We start from the raw sequence: 22,563 nt of genomic DNA on the forward strand, positions 1-22,563 counted from the left end.
CTGCAGTGTCTGGGAAGCTCTGGAACCTTCCTCAGGACAAAAGTCCTGCTGTCCATCTGCCTGTACTCTGACACAGTGGATCACGCTTTGTGTAGAGTCATATAGCGTCACCTCCGAGGCTCTCTGGATTTCTTCAGTGAATGCTTTTTCACCCTGGTGACCTCTTCACACTAGATGGCTGCTGCCATGTAGGAAACCTCTGTCACCTTCCCAGTGTTTGCCCTGGTCTAGGCATTCCTCATCTCTAAATTCGAAACACCACACAAAAGCAGCCTCATCTGCCTCCCTCGTGTGAAGTACCAAGAACAGAGATGCGGCCGAACTTCTTGCCTCTGCCACTTAGTACCTGCAAGACAACAGGCAAGTCAAGCATCTCTGGACCAACTGCAACTTCCTCCCACTCATGACTGTGAGACTTCAATGAAAAAACATTGAGAATCATACCTGGCACGAAACAGGTAGACGTAATTTAGCACCGCTCGAAGTCTACCTCCCCTCCTCTCTCCCAAACAGTTTACTTTCTGTATCACTGGAGAGATGGCTTTCTAAGAGACAGATGTGATCATATCCTATTCACTGCTTCAACCTTTCCTGGCTTCCTGTGGCCAAACTCCTTAGAAGGGTGACCAGATTCCTTAAAATCTGCCCACAGCGTGCCTCTCTGGCTTTCTCTCTGCCACTCAGCCCACAGGATCACATGACCAGGCGTATCTAACTTTACCTGCGCCCTCAGACTTCCTTTCACACCCTTTCTGTTCTCTCCCTTTAACTCCACTTGGCAAACACCTGCTCATCCTTTTCAGACTTGGCTCGGACGGCACCTCCTCAGTGCAGCCAACACTCCCAGCAAAGTTTGCCACCTTCTTCTCTGCTTCCATGGCAACTGAGCACCTCACGCCTATTACAGTGAGGGCTGTAGTCAGAGAATAATCTTATGTGTTACGTGTCTGTCACAGCTTCTGGATGCCCATTTGTCTTACGTATTTGTGTATCCTCAAAATTTACCCCACGCAAGACAGGTCCTCTGGAAATGTTTGTTCAGAAGTAAGCGATCCGCTTGTTTGTGAAAAGAAGTCACATCTATAATCTCCCTGCCTCACAATCCCTGTCTCCCTGGAGACTTCCCATAAATAAGAAAACCATTTAGAAAGTTTATAAAATCATGTAAAAATGCATATAACAAATGTTAACTATAAAGACACAGGAACAACTGCACAAAAAGCATGGTCAGAACTATGTAAGAAAAATACACATAAAGAACTAATAAATATACTGAAACATGAACAGTAGATAGAACCATGAGTGTAAAAATTTTCCTTTTTACATTTTTGCAATGTATCTATAATGAATGTAGAGTTTCTTTAAGATGGAGAAAAAATAACCTTTTTTTAAGACATAAAGAAGTGACTTAGTACATTTTTCTTTTTCTGTTTTTCTCATTCCTGAAAAGGGAAGAGAACAGTGGAGAGAAAAATGGGAAAGTGAAGAAGAGACTTGGGATGGGGACGGTTACCGGAAATTATACAGCAGGAAATTTTTTAAAAAATGAGAATGAACAAAATGATAAGAAACTGGGAGGCAAGCAGAAAATTAGGTAAAATCAAGCACTGACAATTTAAATTCCACACGATTCAACAGGATGACATAAAGCTATTTTGGTAACAGAACACAAGCCATATTCTGAAATGCTGATAAGGTTAGCAGGAGCTAATCAGAACATCAACATTTGTCAGCGAGGAGGGCAGCTTTTGAACACTCAAGCTGTTACCTAAGAAAGTAGGAAAGAACTTAAAAAGGTTATAAAATCCTAAAAAGCAGTGAGTCTTGTGCCTTGTAAGACTGAACACATGCCAGTAAAGAGACCCTTGAGACTGAGGATTACTACATCACAGCTTAGCATCGAACTGAAGGAGGTGCTTTGATCTTTCTAATGCGTGCAATGCAAAAAAAAACTGACAGTGGCAGGAAAGAACATGGAAGTCTTTCTGTTATTATATTTGTATTTTATTGTTCCACTGAACAATTAATCTCAGATGTCCAATTAATCGCAGCCTTGTCTGACAGTGGGCTATGTTCAAGTATGCTGGATGGAAAAAAAAAAGACACGTTTTTGAAGTTCAAGAGAATCATTCCACTGAAAACACCATGTCAGATTAATGCGTTAGCCAGCTAAGTACCCAGGATGTAACGTAACTCTCTCGTTTTGAAAGTTTTCAAATCTAAGGTCACCATGGAGACCAAAAACCAGAACCAACATGAATCTCACTTTAATGCTTAGGCATTAGATTAACTCAAGTGACGATTAAAATGCGAGTTGAAAACAGCATAAGTTATTCCTTCTCTTCCAATAACATTAGTGTATCTGTGTTATCTGGGGCAGGTTTTTTTCTTTCTTTTTTTTCTTGTGGAGTTTGCTACAACAACAACAACAAAAATTTCTTACATAAAGCTTAGGACACAGAAGAATTCTCAAATGTTTCTGCCTTTTTTATTTTTAAAAACTGAATCCTGAAAAGTTAGAACAAGATGACAAGAAGGTGTTTTCTGGTTGGGACACATGCTCCTTGGAGAAAAGCTGTGTTGAGATTAACAAGGGGTAATCAAGGTTGCACTAACTTGACAGCCTCGTAAGCCCACCACACACACCCACTGGGATACAGGACTAGTGCTTCCCAGAAGCTCCTGTTCCAGGAACTGAATGCTTCCTTCCCTTCTCACGCCCCAGCAGCTCATCTCTGTTGCAGGAGCATCTGATGACAGGCCCCCTTCTCTTCTCACCTCATCATTTCACATGACGATTACTTCTCTAAGCCATGACATTTTGTGAAGTAAAGAGTACACTGCCATCAAGTGAATGAACACTAGGAACAATTTTCTTAATTACTACTGCATACCTGTTGGAACATTTTTCTTAGAAGCCATGCATTTTGAATACTGGTGTTAAGGGAAGAATTAAGTATACTAATTATGGGGCTTTGCGTGTTAGCAGAACCAAGTGCCATAAGCCCTGTCTTGCCAACAAAGGAACTGAGGCTCTGAGAAGTTAAATGCAACTGCTGCACAGCTTGCAAGTTCATGTGCCCATGTTAAACAAAGTCGTATTCTAAAGCTCAACTCTTTTCCCTTGGAGTTTAATGATGACTGATAACCATAAGAATATCCACCAACCAACAGGCCTTAGATGGTGTCTCAAGTCAGGGGGTAACCAATTCTGGAAGCATCGGATGTTAATGTCCTGTCTCTGGACTTTTCATCCGCACCAACAGCTTTAACACCACCGAGAATATGATGAATCACAAATATTTAATTTCTAGCGCTGATTTTTCCCTCAATTTCAGATGTAGACTGCTAGTTGGCCTGGACACCACCACTTAGATATCTCACAAGTACCTCAGACTCTATTTGTTTAATCTGAAGTCATTAACTCCGTTTTCCTCCTTACCTTATAATTATGCCAGTGGTAAAAGCCAGTTGCCTTTGAAATCCTTCCTTTCTCTCCTCATTCCCTATATCAAATGTATTGCTAAGCTGTACTGATTCAGCCACTTAAATATTGCTCAAATCTGTCTCCACTTCTCTTATCCCTACGGCCAGCAGCTTAGCTTAAGGTCCTTATATCACAGCATTTTCCACATTATATAAGATGAAAGTTTGGATGAGGTGGTCTTAAAGCACTTTCCACAAAGGCAGGGACTTCTGTCTACTTTGCTCACCCCCTTGCACTCCAGTACCTCAGACACAGCAGGTGCTTAATGCACGTTAAATACATTTCCTCTGGATGAATAAGAGTCTAGGCGTTAAGGCGTGATGGCCACACCAAGCTTTCTTATTTCTGTACAGCATCTTACATCTACAGAGCCCTGTGTATTTACTGCCTTCTTTCACTCTCGCAACTCCTTAAGATGGTATGAAAAGTGCCATAAGCCCTGTCTTGCCAACAAAGGGACTGAGGCTCTGAGAAGTTAAATGCAACTGCTGCACAGCTAGCAAGTGCTGGATGACATCACCCTCACTCTGACCTCAGTGTTCTTTCTACTACTGGGTAGGTTTGTATTTTTACGGGGTAATAAGTCCCCTCTCTGTGCAATGGTTCAGAGAGAGTTTGATCAAGATTTGGTGGCGAGGATATTGAGACACTGGACTGGATGACTTTCAGTAAGGTTCCTTTCCGTTTTGACTAACCAAGCCCTGGGTAGGGCTCTAAGGTAGGCAGAGGTGGTCTCTGGGATCTCTCTCGAGCACTATCTCTCGCTCCCTTCTGACACTGTTCCCCAGTGCAGTGTTCTGACCCTTGTCTGACCTCTCAGTTTCTTAAGCTTGATCTCCAAGAGGCAGCACTGCGCCTTCAAGACCTTTTCCAAGTCTTCTGTCTAGCTTCAGAAATCATTCTGTTTTACTTGTGAAGTGTTCTTGCCAAAGAAATTAGAACAACTGAATCAAGTCTCCAGAGCCAACTTTCTATTTAGAGGAAATATGGAGGAGAGAGGAAGAAGTTAATTGACACTAGAAAGAAGCAAACAGATAAGTCCAGAATGTGGGATATTCTACAGGACAACTGCTCTGATCTCTGTAAGTTACTGATGGGGTTTACAAAAAGGGGGTGGGGGGACTTCCCTGGCAGTCCAACGGTTCAGACTTCGAGCTCCCACTGCAGGGGGCACAGGTTTGATCCCGCGTGCCAAAAAAAATAAACGGGGGGTGGGGAGGAGAGAAGGAACTGCTCTAGAATGTAGAGACTTAACAGACAGAACAACTAAATGTCATATAAAGACTGTGGATCCTAATTTATACAAACCAACTGTTTTTTTAAAAAAGGCATTTTTTAAGACAATCAAGATATTCCACGAGTTGGTAATTGCCAATACCAAAGAATTACTGTTAATTGTGCCGAATGTACCAACAGCGTTAAAGTTATGAGATAAAACGTCCAAAATTTTTAGATGCATGTTAAGTATGTAGCAATGAAATAACATTGTCTGGGGTTTGCTTTAAAATACTTCAAAAGAAAGACAGAAGATAAGATGAAGCCAATGTAGTAAATCTTGGTAACTACTGAATCTGGGTGCTGGCACACGGTGACTCCTTTTACTCGTTTCTCTCTGGGATACAGCTGAAAAATTTCAGAACAAAAAACTGTTTTTTTGAACCCATTCTTCCAAGAACTCTGTTCTACAAAAGAATTAGATTTAGTGAGTTTTTACTAATAATTTTTGCTAACATCTTACCCCCTCCTGTATACTTTACTTTAAAGATTCTAATTTCCAGAAGACTGTCACAGAAAGATGGCCCTAGTCGGGGTTTCTGGCAGCATGATAAATGAGTGACACACTTGGGTCTGGTTTTGCATACTGTCCCTGCCATTACCTCTGTCTTTACCAAGAAAACCCACAAGCTATATTTAGCTATGGGATCTTGATTGGATGTGCTGATGACTCAAGCTGACTCTGTAAGTGCCAATACTAACCAAGTGTGGGGTTGCCGGCAACTGGGTGGAGCTGCAGAGGTCCTAAGAAGAAACAAGGCTGGAACCAGATCAGGGAGAAAGGCCACACACACAGCACGACCCCTTGATGCTGGGTCCATCTTCAACATGGGCTGGACCAGATCCCACATCTACCTAAACTGGTATGACATGTTCCTTGGTGGAGAAACTTCCCAGGCACAGACTTTTTTAAGAACCGAACTACTACTGAGAACACACTTGCTTATCAAGCCAGCCTCCCAGCAGGAGTCTACATCACTGGGTCCTCAGTGACAACAAGGTATTTCGTCTAAGTCAGGAGCTGTAGGCAAGTGCCTGAGAGCTTTCATAGAGGATAAAGAAGATGTGAGGCTGGCTTTCTTTGGAAGGGCTGAAGAAAGAGCAAGGAGATGCAGAGAGGCAGGATTGCTGATGGAGACGAGTAGAACCTTGGGATCATTCATGCCTTATGACGGCTTCTCCAGTTACGGAAACAGACTGTAGCAAAAACGGAAAGAGGGCAGTAACAAACTAGCTACCTCTCTGAGCACGTATGTAAGTCTAGGAAGGAAGGGGACCACAGTAAGCAAGCAACATAAAGAGATCCAGAATTTCAAAAGATAAAGACACCACTTTAAAAATCCCTCTTCCAGGGCTTCCCTGATGGCGCAGTGGTTGGGAGTTCACCTGCCGATGCAGGGGACACGGGTTCGTGCCCCGGTCCGGGAGGATCCCACATGCCGCAGAGCGGCTGGGCCCGTGAGCCATGGCCGCTGAGCCTGTGCGTCTGGAGCCTGTGCTCTGCAACGGGAGAGGCCACAACAGTGAGAGGCCCGCGTACTGAAAAAAAAAAAAAAAATCCCTCTTCCAAGGGACTGGATTCTTCAGCCCTCTTCCAAGGTTCTATCAGAGAGAATGTCTCTTCTGGAAGTAACAAAAGTACAAATGGATGAAATTGAAAGGATGTTTCACTAGCACAAATGCGATGTGAAGAAATGATTCCAAACACACAGCATTCCATTTTTTCTCCCACCCAAATCGAGGAAATGAGCTTCTTCTACTCCTTATTACATTAAAAAGCTTTAATGTAGTTAGACATTTTTAAAACTAAATCTCCTGTTAATTATTTCATAAAATTCCGATGATCTCCCCAGTTGAAATTATTCCAAGGCAAAAGTTGGGGTAAGGAGTATTACGTGAATCTGATGGAAAGGTAGAGACAATAGAAGAGGAATAAAGTTTATTTTAAAGAAAAGCTTCTATGCTACTAGAGAAGATCAATACAGCAAAATGTCCCGCCAGGGAGGAGAGATCTTGTTTGGGTGGGTGGAGGGTGCAAAGGGACAGGAATAGTGTCTCTAGCTCTGCTCTTCCGGATTCCCACCGTAGGGATTAATAGAAAGAAGGAAAAAATATCATTTGAAACAGAACCTTCCATCTAAGAGAGGGAAAACGCATATAAAAGCTTCTGGATCTGTATCAAGGGAGCGAATGATATTTTAAAAGTATGGCAGGAAACCAAAGAGCTATGCCCACACACAAAGCTGAACTGCTTCCATCACACTAACTAGACCACGTATTTCCCCAGCTGCGAAGCACTGGGGTTTGGGAATTTTAAGAAGGGTGGGGCCACCTAGCTGTATTGCTTACTGACGTTCCCAGATGAAGGCAAAGGGACTTGATCCTATTCTAAAGAAATTTTTACCTTTGGCCTACATCAAAGGACCCCTGGGCAAGATGAGAAACAAACAAAAAGGGAAATTACAGCAAGGAATGGTTTACCTTCGGAGAGCAGTTGAAATGCATACCGGGTACTGGGAGTGTAGTTACATACATTGTAATACACCGATACAGGTACAGCGTGCCAACTATGCAGAAAAATCTTCTGCTAATAATAGACCTGGAAAAAGGGAAAAACAGGGCAGACACTCAGTCATGAAATTTCGCAGGTTCATTTACTTCAAGTTTTCAATGACCCAACAATACACACAAACCCCAAAACTACTTGAGAGATTGAAATCAGAATTTTATAACTATAGCTAAGAGCAGATTAAGGTGAGGATTTTGAGAATGATTCTGTTTTTTCTTTTTAAATATTAACTTTAATGCCAGTGGAGTTTAAAACACTATATTGCTATTAATTGGGCTTCCTGAGGCCTTAAACATGAGTTGACATTCAACTGATGTACAAGTAGGGCCTATTCTGATGGGTCAGAGCTGACTCAGTACCTGTGGTTAAACATTTAGAGAGTGTCTTTTCTGTCATAAAAAAGATGTTCAGAAAATTACAATGACATTAAAATGAGAATTCAAAACTTTTCTGACATGTAATGAGCCAAAGACATCAAACCACTGTACTTGTACATCCCAGAAACTGATTATCTTAGCAGATCTCCAAGGTAGCATGATGCCAAGAAAAGAGCCTGTCTCAGTGATAGCATCCAACCTCTCTCTGCTAACTATGTGGCCTTGGGATAGACTATTGACATCTCTGAGTCTCAGTTTCCTAATCTGTAAACCAGAAATAAGAACATTAGAAATGATGTACGGAAAATCCCTGCCATCCATGCACAGGGGCAGTCAACAAATGTATACATTTTGTGGATGAATCACAAAATAAGCAAGAATTAGAATCACACATCTTTTCCATTTCAAGTTTATTGGTGGTTCTAATGAAATTATTTGATATGTATATGTGAACATGTATATTGAGTTTGATAACTTCTCCTAATAGCAATTTCCACATAGGTTTGGCTTTAACTAGATTAAGTTGTACAAACTTAAGTGTATCCTTGAACAAGAATGTCCCTTCCCTTCTAATTCTACCTGTTCTATCTTGTTCTACCACAGGCCAGAATCACAGTCCTGTGGGTCTCCTCCTCTTCAACCTTGAGGGGTTCAAATTTTTCCTTGGCCCAGGGCAACCTGACATAAATAAACACACATTTTTTAGAAACAGTGAACAGGCTTTCCTCTGAGGATACTGAACATTCACTCTATAATTGTACAATGTGCCTCTATTTTTATGCAGGATGGACATTCCTACTGGAGGAGAATCTGTATCGTTTGTATTTTTTAACAAGAGGAATGAAGTGATATGTCGCCTGTGTGATTAGAAATTAATTTAAAAATAACTCACATAACTGTATTAGTATTTCATTCATAACTACACAGTTCATGTAAGGTCCTTAGGTTGTACGGGTAGAGCCTGGGTGTTGTGCCTCTTTACCCAGATTTTAGAAACTGGGTCAAAACTGCTTACCACAGAGAATGTCTCATTTTCTCTTATTAAAGCTGTGCTTGCCACCTCCAAGGGCAAGAATTTATTCAGCATAAAGCTGTCTTTTATAAAGGTATGTGCCTCTAATTTCACTTGATGAAAAGCACAGTATAATTAAACAATATAAAGAGGGACAATACTAGAGAATATTACTAGACTATAAATGTCTTACCAAAATAACTTGAAATACCCGCGTGAATTTTACATTGTAAGACACGATGATCATTTTTCTCAAAAAGAAAATGCCCTCTCTCACCATCCTGTTCAAACAAACAGAAATTACTTGCCATTTTACTTGAACTATACGAAAAGCATCTACAACAGAAAACTGTTAAGTCTATTTAGATATGTTAATCTCTTTAGATGAAGAGAAGCAAATAAAATGACTCCTATCACTCCATTTTGGGAAAGATTACTATCTTAAATCCCTTTGCCTGGTGGTTTCATGGTGCACATAAGATACACACACGCACACACAAACACCAGTAACTATTTCCATACCTCAAACTTGAGTCACATTTGAGGAGCAGTGAAAAGACTTAGGATTATCTGAGAATGAGGTATATGAAAAAATGATGATGGATGAGAAACGACAAATTCTTTACCAAAAAATACTTTAAAAGTATCAAACATTAAAGATTGAGTCACATTTACTCTTTGACTTGAAGTGAAAAAGTCAAATGATTTTATCAATGTGACTCCATCAATATTCACATGGTGACAAGTTGGAAGTGACTATTAATAAGAATCTTCTGATCTTTGGTATTAATCTTTTTGAAAGTAAGCTTAGAATATCTTCAATGTATAATTTTAAACAAGAATCTCCTACCATAAACTTTAAAAAGCAGTATATAAAAGTGTTTCAAAAACTTGTATCCTGTTAAGGTATTTTTCCTTAATCAAACAATTTCACACATTAGAATTCTTTCTTACTTAAGTTTAAAAGTTCAAGATGTGCTTTAAAGAAAAAAGGTTTAAAGTAGTTAAAAATGTAACAAGACAACAAAAAAGCCACAGAGGAAAACATTAATGAGGTATTTCCAGAGATTAAGCAAATGCCAAGGACAATATGCACATTATAATTCTCAAAACCACAATGCTGTTCTTCTCACATGGGATATATCTCTCCTTTCACGTTGGAAAGAAGCCTGTTTCCTATCTGCTTGCACTCTGCAATGACTATCACGTCACAGACGCTTGTACTTGGTCACGATTATTCTTCTCTCAAGTATTTGAGTAATAGGCTCATTACTACTTGCTCTGACAGAAAAGAAAAACATTGTTAAATTAAAAAAAAAAAAAGGTAGTGGCTTAGTGGCTTATATTTTTTTCTAAGTCCCATGTAAAAGGTCTGCAATATAATGCAAGAGGAAGGAAACTGTCCATTCTTCATTATTGTTAAATTCGATAAGGAAATATGAATAAAAGTGTTAATATTTTATAGATAATCATTAAGACTTGTTAGAATGGTATGTTATGTTAGGTCCAGGATAACTTTATTAAACCTTTTACTATCCCTACTTAAGGAGGAAAAAGTACACAGAACCTGATTAATTACTACCAAATACAGGCTTAAAATAGCAGTACTGCTTTGTTTCTGGCATTTGATACAATGGTCTAAAATTCTAAAGAAAAAACGATGAAAGAAATGAATATACTGGAAAGTAAAATTAAAATACTGGCAAGTTCTTTTGTTTCCCGCAAGTTGTCTCTTTCTGAGCTATAGCCAGAAGACACACAATTCTTTCAGTGCTCAGACCTGCTCTGCCAGCTCTTGAAACAAACAGGTCCTGAGACACAGCAGTGGAACTAAGCAACAATCCCAAAGTAGGAGGCGATAAACACGGGGGACAGCACATGTATCTGGACCAGGATCAGGGAGGCCCACATCTCTGGAGCAATCATGGAGGCCGGTGCGCAGTTCAGGTCCCTCCAGTATATGCCACAGGGACAAGGCGTCTCCAGCTTATCTTCACACAGATGCTGGCTCTACCTTTAGCAAAGGCTCGCGTGATGATTTGAATCATCTCAATTAACTTCTTTGGAAATTGGCTTCCTCGCCAGCAAAACGGTATCTTTCTTAATGATTCAGAGAAATGCTACTGAGGAATTTCCCCAGACTGTTATTAACAGTAACTAGGGTTTTGCCAAATTCCTCCTCTACGCCAAGCTCTGTGTCATTTAATTCTTAAAATAACCTGCAATGCAAGGCTATGATCCTTATTTTACAGATGGGGAAAATGCAGTTTCAGAGAGTCTAAGGTGAAATATAAATACATTACACAAGACAAAAAGATTCAGGAAATGGCTTCAAATTGTGTAAGAAATCCCAATTTCATTTTGAGACTACACTGTTGTGTACCAATCGATGAGCCAACATCCAATCACATTTAAACTACATATCAAAATCCACTTAACTCAGATTTTTCACTTAGTGTTTTATGTCATATTTTGTATTGACCCAGACCTCTACAAAATAAGCACTTCTGATAGTTATTTAATGATAACCATGTTAGTTATTAAAGTACTGAAAAAAATCCTTCTAGGTATCCAGAAGGAAACTGTCCATTCTTCATTATCGTTTGCACAGTCTGTGCCCAGTTAGATATGCTTTACGTTCCCCCCAGTGTTTGGTCAGTCATTCTGAAATGTCATCCATTTCTCAACATTCTATCTCGCCTGAACTTCCACTATGACCTTTGACCTAGTGTCAGTAATTCCACTTGTGCCTCCCTAAAATCCTTTCTACAAAGAGCAGCCAGAATCATCTTTTGTTTGAAACAGTTAAACAGAGTATGTCCTTTAAAACCCTCCAATAGTTGCCAGATATATTTTGAATAAAATCCAAATCCTTTGCCAAGCCCATGAAGCCCTAGATGATCTGGCCTGCCTCTCTCTTAAGCTCACCTCCCACTGCTCTCCCCGCCATTCCTCAACTCCAGTCCGATGCCCTTGGTGCAACTGAACACATCACCCCAAGTCCCTCCTGCCTTAGGTAGGATCTCTGTGCCAGCCATTCCCTCTGCCTGGACTCCTGGAACACTGCCTGTCACTCAGGTCTCTGAGAGACCACCTACTCTAAAGAAGGTGCCTGGTGCCATCTTCCATTTTACTTTCTTCATAGCCTCCCACTCCCATTCCCACATTCTATTGAAGCTACCTTAACTGTTTTATCTTGCAGACCTGAATTCCACTGCCCTGGGCAAAACGAGCCCCACTCATCTGTTCCCTAAAACCCTAGTTCCTTGCTTTTGCCAGCAAATCTCTTTCCCTGGCCTCTCCTGTTACTCTATCCACCTACCTCAAATACCACCTCAGCATGAAGCCTCCTACATGTTCCCAACTGGGCAGAGCTACTTCATCCTCCAAATCACTTCAGAACTTATTTTGTATTTTACGGTATTTTTAATAGTAAGATTGGCATCACCATTACCAACAGAGGCCCTCATTCCTTCTGTTAGAGGAAAAGCTCTTAAAGAAAGCTGCTCTTTACTTATGTTTTAGTCCCAGTGAGACTCATGACGGTACCGGTAATATGGGCAACACCTGCGGTTCTGTGCTTAACAGCTTCACTTTTTACTCCCTCTGACAGTGCTTTCCTGCTTCTTCTCATAAATGTTTGTCCTTTAAACTCTTTAATTTATCTGCCAGAATGAACCTCTGCTGATGCTCACCAATCCTTCACTTTGCATCGTTTCTGCACTTATATTTTAAGTGATGACACCTGCCAAGATGGCGGCATTCATCCAAGTAAGGACTGTGAGTCCTACCATCTTCCTCCCTTGCCTCCCCCGTCTCCTCATTGCCCTGTCTGGGCTTTCTACCCATCACAGGAGTCTCAACTGCTCCAGATGGTGAATTATGAAAACCCAGGGCTTAATTCGGTACTTTAAGAAGGAAAATCCCAAGGAAAGGGTTGTAAAACAAAAAGGAAGGAATAAATGCTGTAGAGTAAACAGAAAAGTAAAAACATATGCTCTCCCGGGAGATCCAGACTCGCCTAATACTTCCTGGGTGTGCACACAGGAGGATGGCAGTTCATGAATCAGGAGAATGAGAGGGACCCATGTACCCGGACCAGAAATGTGTCTGTACACGCACGGTGCCTCTTTGCCTTAAAAAAATCCAACTTAAAGAGATTTTTGCATCTTTGGTATTAACTATGTTAACCACATTGCTGTTTAGCATATACTATTTTACAGAAGGAAAAAGTAAGATGTAAAGAGTTTAAGTACTAGCCTGGGGCCAGAGCGTCAGTCAATGAGACAGCCACAACAAAACCCAGGTCTCCAGATTTTCAATTAGTTCCTCTTTTCACTAATGAAATTGTCAAGTTAAAAGGAAAAAAAAAAAAAGGTAGTGGCTTAGTGGCTTATATTTTTTTCTAAGTCCCATGTAAAAGGTCTGCAATATAATGCAAGAATTAAGTTCAGGAAATGATCCATACTAGTTTAGGGAACTTGCAAAGAACAGATCATATTATAAAATTGTCCCCACTTAAGCCATCTTTTTAAAAAAATATTATTTCCTGAGTTAAATATAGATTGTAACATAAAGAAAAAATGTTACGCTGTAAGATATGAAAGACAACATATGATCTACTTGAGTTATGAAGAGTTAAAATCAAGTATCCTCCAGAAACTGCTGCATATATAAGTACCAAACAAAAGAAGTTACATTTCTTGTTAGTATTTTAGGCTATTAACAAAAATAGTATGTGCGCATATATACATATGTGTGTATACATAATACAAATATGTATGTGTACACATAACACAAATACGTATATGTATACAGATCTTTCTTCATTCCTTCCCTTCACCAAAACTCACCTTGAATCACATTCTTAAGGCTTGTTCAGTCACAGCGGGCAGAACTCAACAATGAATGTTTGCTCTTAAGCTAAAGGATTACCCTTAAAAGTAACATTTTCTTTTTAACAGGGGGTTGGATTCTAAAAACATAATAAGCACATACTTCACCAGCAATGGCTAACATTTACTGAATTCTAGGCACAGTAATCATCATAGTGCAATACTCAATTAATGTTAGCTGCTGCTATTATTATTTATTTATTCTCATAACAAATATATATTTATGCTAGGCATTATTCTGGGCACTGGAAATACAGCAGTGAACAGAATGGACAAAAAGCCTGCCCTGTGGTACTTATATTCTAGGGGGGGAGGCAGGCAATAAACAAGATAGATGATATACAGCATGTTAGGTAAGTGCTAAAGGGTAAAATGAAGCAAGAGTGTCATTGGAGGATGGGAGGTTACAATTTGGGGCTAAGTTGATCAGGGAAGGTGTCCCTGTATATGAGGGGGTTAACCATGAGGACATCTGGGGAAGAAGATTCCAAACAAAGGTTAGTATGTGTGGGTGTTGGCAGAGGGGTCAGGGAGCAGAGTGCATGAGGACATGAGGTCTGGAGGGACCTCCTTGGTCACCATAAGGACCTCTGACCTACAAGCTGTATGAGGGGACTTCCCTGGTGGCACAGTGGTTAAGAATCTACCTGCCAATGCAGGTGAAACAGGTTCCAGCCCTGATCCGGGAAGATCCCACATGCCATGGAGCAACTAAGCCTGTGAGCCACAACTACTGAGCCTAGGCTCTAGAGCCCGCGAGCCACAACTACTGAGCCCACGTGCCACAATTACTGAAGCCCACGCGCCTAGAGCCCGTGCTCCGCAATGAGAAGCCACGGCAATGAGAAGCCCGTGCATCACAACGAAGAGTAGCCCCCGCTCGCCACAACTAGAGAAAGCCTGTGCACAGCAACAAAGACCCAACGCAGCCAAAAATAAATAAATAAATTTTTTAAAAAGTAAAACTGAAACTAATTATTAAAAAATAACAAAACTGTATGAGGTGGGAGAAGAGTGACATACACCAGCTTACTGTACAGTGACACAATCTCTCTGCCGAGTTGACAAGTGACTTAAGGGAAACAAGAATGGAAACAGAGAGACCAGTAGGAAGCTCCTGCAACAACCCACGTAAGAGACAACGTTGTTTAGACCCAGGGCAACAACAGAGGTGGTGAGAAGTGGTGGGATTAACAGACCAGATGTCGGGTGGAAGCAAATACCAACAACAAAACCGAGGCATTTGGCCTGAGAATGGGGCAGGACAGAGATGCCATTTACTAAGATGAGGATGGGGGCGAGGCAGGCTTGGGAACCAGGAGGACGCCAAGGACCCAGCTAAGTGCTTTATACACATTATCTCACTCCATCCACACAACAACGTTGAGATAAGACACTATTTTATTGTCCCCATTTTGTAGTGAGGAAACAATGCTACTCTAAGTATTTAAGTAATTTGACCATATTCACCTCAGTTAGTAGATGGCTGTAGGGATAAGATGATCTCAAACCAGTAAGATTTACAGTATAACGGAATGCTTAACTACCACTACCATGATACAAACAGGTTGAGGGGGGACATATGTGGTGACTTCTAAATAAGAGCATGAATACTTAGACAGACATCCCTGGTGGTTTTTTAAGAGAAGAGGGAAAGAGATCTGATCCCTGGGCACACTGTAAAATACAAGGCAAATGTGATACTACTTAAAAATACACACATATGTAGATTACACCTATATGAGCATACAGAAAAATATGAAAAGGAATATGAAACCAGATGCTAGCATTATTTATCTCAGGCAACATAAGTAAATTTTTTTTGTTTATCTTCTAATTGGCCTACAGGCAAGATACACTACTTAGTTTTTCCTTTTGTGTCATAAATAAAAATTAACTCATGAAAACTAATTTATTGCACCAATTTTTTTTTGCTTTCTCTCCCTTTTATCCTAAGTCTCAGTTTAAAAAGCCTCTTATAATATTTATGTTAACTTAAAACCTAAATTGCTGGAATTACTGAATTTAGCTTCCCTACAATTCCTAGGGTTTAGGCTAGTATTTAGGTCTTGAGACCTAAACTGGTAAAAATTAGAAGAGGTGAAAGTGGGTAAGACCATCTGTGAGCTAACAAAGTGAGAATGAGAAGTGAGGTAGAGCCTGGAACTGAATCTAGTGCCTAGAGTGACTGTCCTTCCCCACTCCAAGGAGGGCGAGCAGAGGCCTGCAAAAGCCTAGGACGCCCAGATTACACGGGAAGATAATGGGACAGGGAAGGTCCCCAGGAAGGAAAACAGGATCTTAACCCCGGGCTCTGCCGCCCAGGGTCAGAATCAAGGGGAGAAAACTTGCTAGAAACAGCAAGAAAAAGTCTAAGGTTGGGCGCGCCTGGTCAGCAGTCTTCAGTGGAAAAGTGTGACTGCATGGAGGCAGAGGGCATTTCCCAGACCCATGGTGAGTAGGGCCCATGCCACACCATACCTAGGAGGTCACAGGACAGCAGTCAAGTAGGACAGGACTCAGTACGCTTTCTACAAACTACTGTGGAACAGCCAAGTTGGGAGAGCTTTCAGGTTTGGCAGGTCCACCCTGGGGCAAGTATGAATGTCTCCTGGATGGTATATGACACATTAACCTTATTATCCAACACAGGACTGATCTGTTTTCATTCTATCTGTCCTCTGCATGTTGAATCTATGCTACTATATCTGCTAAGAAAACACATTTCCAGAGGACAGATGCCTATTATACCAGGACACTATGAGACTGGATTTATACTGAAAAGCCTTCAATCCTCAAAATATTCTGTGTGGGATCTTGGGCAAGTCAACAGCTTTTCTATGTCTCAGGTATCTTCACTGAGACAAGAGAACACACTGCTTAAAGAGTTGATTGGATGAAATGACAGTGCATGTAAAAAAAAAAAATTCTCGTTACTCAAATGTTTGGAATCTGCCGTTTGAACAGGGCGATAATGATTTTTGACAACATGGATGAAAAGGAACAGAAGAAAACAGACTTTGGGTAAGTATATAATAGATGCAGGTACATGTGAAGAGAGAGAGGAAAGGAAGGGAAGGGACGATCCATGAGCTCTTAACTTGCTTTATGGCTGGAGAGGAATATAACAGTCTATCAGCCAATTAAATAATGTGCTAGATGCCCCCAAAGCAATAACATGAGGGAATTTTTGTCCTCATGAGTTTTATACTTTAGGATAGAGTCTGGACAACACACACTTTAAAAACCTGAGATGTTACTGTGAAAACAAACAAAAATCCCCCAGGAGATAACCTCTATGTAGCTTGGCTTTGCTCACTGCTACATCACTAGCACCAGTCTTCAATAATTCTTGACGAATTACTAAATGTAAAGATGCCCTGAAGTTCCATTAGAGACCAGCCTAGCCTAGTGGTCCACAACGTACCATCGATTTCTAATAAAGTGAAACAGCCTTAAAAAAAAGGCTCTTCTGGAACTTGGAAAATAAACTCTATTGAAGGGACCTGCTTCATCTCAAATGCTCTACATCAACAGCTTTCAAGAACGTAACTTAGTCACAACCATCAGAGACTTAAAAACAACTGAAAAAATGTTGACAGTAACTGTGGTCATAAACTACCTTGGGGAGTAGAAGAGGAAAGAGATAAGTACTTTGATCCAATCAACTTAATGTGAAAAGAAACACTGATGGAATCAAACTGGGGTAAAATGAAAGATAAATGTTAGTGGAGTCTGGCCTGTTGAATAAGACACAAAAGAAACAAACAAAAAAATCAAATTAGCACCTGACAGCAGCAGTTGCCAATCAGCACAAGGCTTCTGTCCTTGGAAATTACATCCCATTCACAGGAGAGAGGCAAATGCTGTAGATAAACCTTGTTATGTTGGCAGACACCCTCCTAACAAATGAGGCCTCCAAACCCAGGGCATTTACCAAACGATAAAATACAAAGTAAGTCTTTTCCAAAGCGGTCTCCCAACATAAAAAACATACTGCTGCCAAACATCTAAAAATCCACTGCAGTACTCTCAGAGTGTAATCCTGGGAAAGCCACACTGGAAAACTGTATCTGTTCCTTCCTTCGGGATCAAGGAAGCCCCCAGAAACAGTTCCGAATAGAGATGTCAAGTCTTAAGCAGGATCTGCCAACAGCACTTCCTTCTCTAGCTCCTTTCCTTTTGGTATGAGATCAGTTTTCAAAGAACCTACTTGGTGACCATTCTACCACTCTCTCCATAACTCTATATAACTGTTTATGCCAGAATATTCTACTCCATGCCCAAAATGCCTCAACCACAAAGCTCTTTCAACTCCACCCCACATCCCAACTATCCAATGGCTCCTTTTCTTTTTTCTTCAAATCTTTACACCACCAGTGGATCAATATATCCTGCAATATTTAATTCATCGTTTTACTATCTACCCTCACTCCCCACCTGACTTGTGCTACTCCTTGTAGGCAAATATCTGATCTAAAAGCAGCCATGACAGAAAACAAATATACACATCACCTGACTTTGCTCTGAAGCAAAATATATTCAAGCAACGTTGAGAGAGCTCTCAAATTAGTGAATTCTATCTCAACCTATGGTTCATTCCTCATTAAATTTCAAATAAAATTCAGAGATTCACAGAGAGACCCCAAAACCCTGTATGAGATACTGTAACAGAAGTCAGCCCTGTGGCTATAAAAGATTAAGGAGTTCTAAATGTAACAGAAGCCATAGCTTCTAGGAAGTTTATCCCTTCCCCACAGCCCAGCACAAAATGTATTCATTGGCCAAACGTGAGTCTAAGTCGCGGTCATCTTCCAACTGGACCATTTGTAATGGCATCCTAACACCCATCCCCCGCCTTCCACTCTTGCTTCCCTATTCTCTAAACAGCAGCCAGAGGGCTTCTTTTAAAATACCAATCTGTTGACATCATTCTCCCCTAATGACATCATCACACTTGGAACAAAAATCCTGCCTCTTTTTCCACAGCCCACGATGCCATCCATACCTCCCTGACCCCGTGTCACTGCTTCCTCCCAGCTCGCTTGTCCACACAGGCCCGTGGCTATTCCCCAGGTAAACCTCAGAGACTCTGTACTTGCTGTGCCTCCTGTCTTGACTGCTCCTGTCCCAAACACCTACTTGGTACACCCCCATTTGATTCGGGTGTCTGCTCAACTGTCACCTCATTAGAGGACTTTTCTGATCACCCAATCTAAAATGCCACCTCCTCCCCACTATCCCCAACACTTTCTAACCCTTTAGACTGCTTTATTTTCCTCCATTTCTCTTATCACTGCCTGGTATGATATATTCATTTGTTCACAACTGTTACACCCTGGTCAGAATACAAGCTGATGTGAGAACATCAGGGGCCTCTGCTCACTGCAGCACCCCCAGGGTCTACCACAGTGCCTGGCACACAGTAGGTTCTCAGTGAATACAAGTTGAATGAATGAATGAATTTTAAACGAACACTTTCTATGTGCCAGGCTCTGTATCAGGCAGTGGGATATAAAGATGAATGACAAAAAGGATCTGGTCTTTTCCCTTGGGGAACTTAAAAGTCCAGCAATGAAGGAGATACACACACAATGAATAGAATGGACTGTGATATGAGCTTGAAGTGTTCAAGGAAAACCGTGGAGTAGAGTAGCTGGAGATGAGGTCGAACAGCCTGGGGTCAGATTATGAAGGACCCCAGGCTTCAGGCTAAGGAACTGGGCCTCCATCTGAGCACCCGCTATTCATCACTAAGTAGGAATGGAAAGAGGTAATGAATCTGAAATTAGAATGGATAGAACTTAGTGACTATTTATATGAAAGGAACCGAGAAGTTCTAGGTTTCTAGGAAATGTCACTGCCCACATAGGAGGAAGAAGAAGTTGAAAGAAAAAAATGACAAATCTGGTTTTAGAAAAGTTGAGTTTGAGGTACCTATGACCACCATACTAAGTCATAATGCCTTCTCAAGTGGCTAGAAAATTCTTGGCTTGGAAATTCTGCCAGCCTGCTCCTTGGCCTTCTTCTTGGTGGGCGTTTACCACGTCCTAATAGCGCTGAGCCACCTGTATCACATTTGGGTGCCATCGTGTCAGCTAGGATATAGCCATGCATGGAAAGTCCCTACCAAATCTGTCCCTTTAACATACTCTTTAATCACACTTTCTTAAAACAAGGGATACCTGTTTTGCAGTGAAGTCTGACACAAATGCAGAGATTTCCCAGGAATTTTTCCTAGTCAGTGGCTTGAAAGTCCAATTCTAAATGGGGAGACAACATTATTTACAATTTTAAAAATCAAAAAGTTGTCAAGGACAGGCATTGTTGTTGCTTTCCAACTTCACGACGTTATGGAAGCCCCATGCGGACCTATGTATATATCAGCATATGTACATATAGACATGAGGGGGAGATGTTAAGAATGAAAAGGAGGCAAAAAAAATTTAAGTACAAAAAACAAAACTTATGTTTAACAGTAAAGGACAACTGTATACAGCATAAGGATAGAACCAAATGTCACAATGTCATAAATTCGGGCACCAATGGTTTCTAGCACCTTGAACATCTGGCTGAAGGGTTTGCTGTCAGGAGATGTTGCTCAAATTCCGGCATATCATTTCTCAATAAGTCATCCTCTACAGTTTCAGCCCCTGATTCTTCTCTAAAAAGTAGAAGATAAAGAAGCAAGAAGGAATAGGCTGATTTTTTAAGGCTCCAAGACTCTTAAAGTAAAATTAAAATGTCCCTTTGGAAATTACTGATCAGGCAGGTTTAATTCCTAGGAGGTCTGGACATACTCCTAAGTAGCAAACTTCCTGGTGGAGGTTGGGGAGAGGGGTCAAGTGTCAGAAGAGTCAAGCACAAAACGAGAGGTTATCACTTTTAAACAGAATATTCCATAACCAGAAGGATCCATTTTCCCAACATACCTAATAATAAAACTGTTGCACTGCCATAGCCAAATAACTAGAAACAAGGGATCTCTGACTGTACGAAACAGTTTAATCTTCTTTATGAAGGCCAGGGAAAGGGAGCTCATTAATACCCACTGCTTGGTGTGTCAAGCTCTATCTTTCTTCCTACCTCTTCCATGTCTGGTGTGCCACACACACTGAAGACAGGTCTCAAGGATGGAGATGGGAAGCCACAGATGTGTCCCAGGAGCAGGACAAGGGTGGGGATGCTTAGCATTATCATGACAACAGCTGAGTTATCCTGCTGACGTGGAAACCAGAGAGAGGACCTTAAAGAATCCTTAGTTGGATGCACTCTGGACGAAAAATGCTCTGCAGTTAATAATACTCAAACATAACTGGCCCATTCAATAATGTTAGAACCAAATAAAACACAGTTGTACAGAACATAGAAATCATCTAGACCGAGAGGTCTTTATTTATCTGTGAGAAAAACAAGGCTCCTGAGATTTGGAGATTCATCCACACCATCCACCATGTGAGGGCATGGCTGGGGCTGGAGCCCAGGCTGCCTGTGTCCTAGCCCCGGGTTAATTTTGCCCAAGGTGTGAGTCAACTGATTTATGGCTGTAGAACAATTTAAATATACAAATGACTACAGTATTAGCAATAAATACCGGTAAAACATGAAATTAGAAAGCTTAAAGAGAAACAGATTTGAGGAAAAGTCCCTGCTGAGAGAAATATAAATAGTAATATACTTTAAAGAAATTATCCCTATGGTTAGGACACTTCTTAGAACAAGAATAAAATTATTCAAAAGTCACAGTTCTGTGAAAGGTTTAAACTTGCACATGTTATGTACAAGTACATAATGATATATTCTGGGGCAGTAAATTATTAGCTTGCATGTAAGAATTTTGATAAAAACCAGAAAACAAACTCATATAAACAAAACAACAAAAATCAGGAAGACCCCAGGAAACCTAATTTGAGTTGACCTTGCCTCTGAAGCAGCAAAACGTACGGGCATTGTTTTCTAACGAGCTTCTAGGGAAAAAACCTTGAAAGTCAAAAGCAGCACTGAAGTTTGACAGCCGGAAGAATGTAATTAATAAATTGTGAGCATCTCATATTTCTAAGGCCTATTCTTATCTATTTAGCCTCTTAAAACTAAAGCAAACAAAAACAGTCTTCCACCAAATCAAATGCATCCCAGACAATTGCTCCTATTTCAAATTTAGCTTAAACTCCAGGATTGCCAAACCAGCCCCCCCAAAAAACTGGCCACTTAAATTACTTCCTTTATACAAGGTTAAGATAGCCCTTTCCTGGCACAGAGTCAGGAATTGCTTTTATTTCCACTTGTAGATACATAATTTATAAGGTAAAAAAACACAGACCTTATGAAACGTACCAGGAAAAAAATCATCATTTCCGTTAAAGTTCAACATAAATTCTCAGTCTGCATTTTGTTTTCTTGATTTAAGATGATCTCCTTAATATTCAACCATACTGTGGGTCATGAAACACAGTCCACCAGAGAGAAACTCAGATCCTTAGCAAACCAGTTTCCAACTCCCATGCATGGAAGCCATAAAGATGTTCCGCTAATGGAAAAAATCAGACACCAAAGATGAGGACAATGTAGGTGTTTAGTCTGCTACAGGCAACCCAAGCAAACAGCTTGTCTGCATTCAGTTTAGAACTTGGGACATGAAAGCCACTTTGGATCCACCTGAAATTGAAAGGAGATACCTATTTAAAAACCCTGAGAGGGCTTCCCTGGTGGCGCAGTGGTTGAGAGTCCCCCTGCCAATGCAGGGGACACGGGTTCATGCCCCGGTCCGGGAAGATCCCACATGCCGCGGAGCGGCTGGGCCCGTGAGCCATGGCCGCTGAGCCTGTGGGTCTAGAGCCTGTGCTCTGCAACAGGAGAGGCCACAGCAGTGAGAGGCCCACGTACCGCAAAAAAAAAAAATAAAAACCCTGAGAAATTTGAATGGAATACTGCTTTAAATGCCACACATT

General features: G+C 40.9%; 1 protein-coding gene across 8 annotated transcripts in view; it reads right to left on the reverse strand.

The window, feature by feature from the left end:
* The window catches only part of SGMS1 (sphingomyelin synthase 1), a 297,752-nt gene that overhangs the window by 14,131 nt on the left and 261,058 nt on the right, over nucleotides 1-22,563 (reverse strand). For all 8 annotated transcript variants that reach the window (XM_032608556.1, XM_032608552.1, XM_032608554.1 and 5 more), the window contains one exon: nucleotides 7,244-7,361. In XM_032608556.1, the coding sequence (XP_032464447.1) occupies nucleotides 7,244-7,361 (118 nt within the window). The remainder of the gene's footprint in view (nucleotides 1-7,243; nucleotides 7,362-22,563) is intronic.

Source organism: Phocoena sinus, chromosome 16 (assembly GCF_008692025.1).
Source record: "Phocoena sinus isolate mPhoSin1 chromosome 16, mPhoSin1.pri, whole genome shotgun sequence".
NCBI lineage: Eukaryota > Metazoa > Chordata > Mammalia > Artiodactyla > Phocoenidae > Phocoena > Phocoena sinus.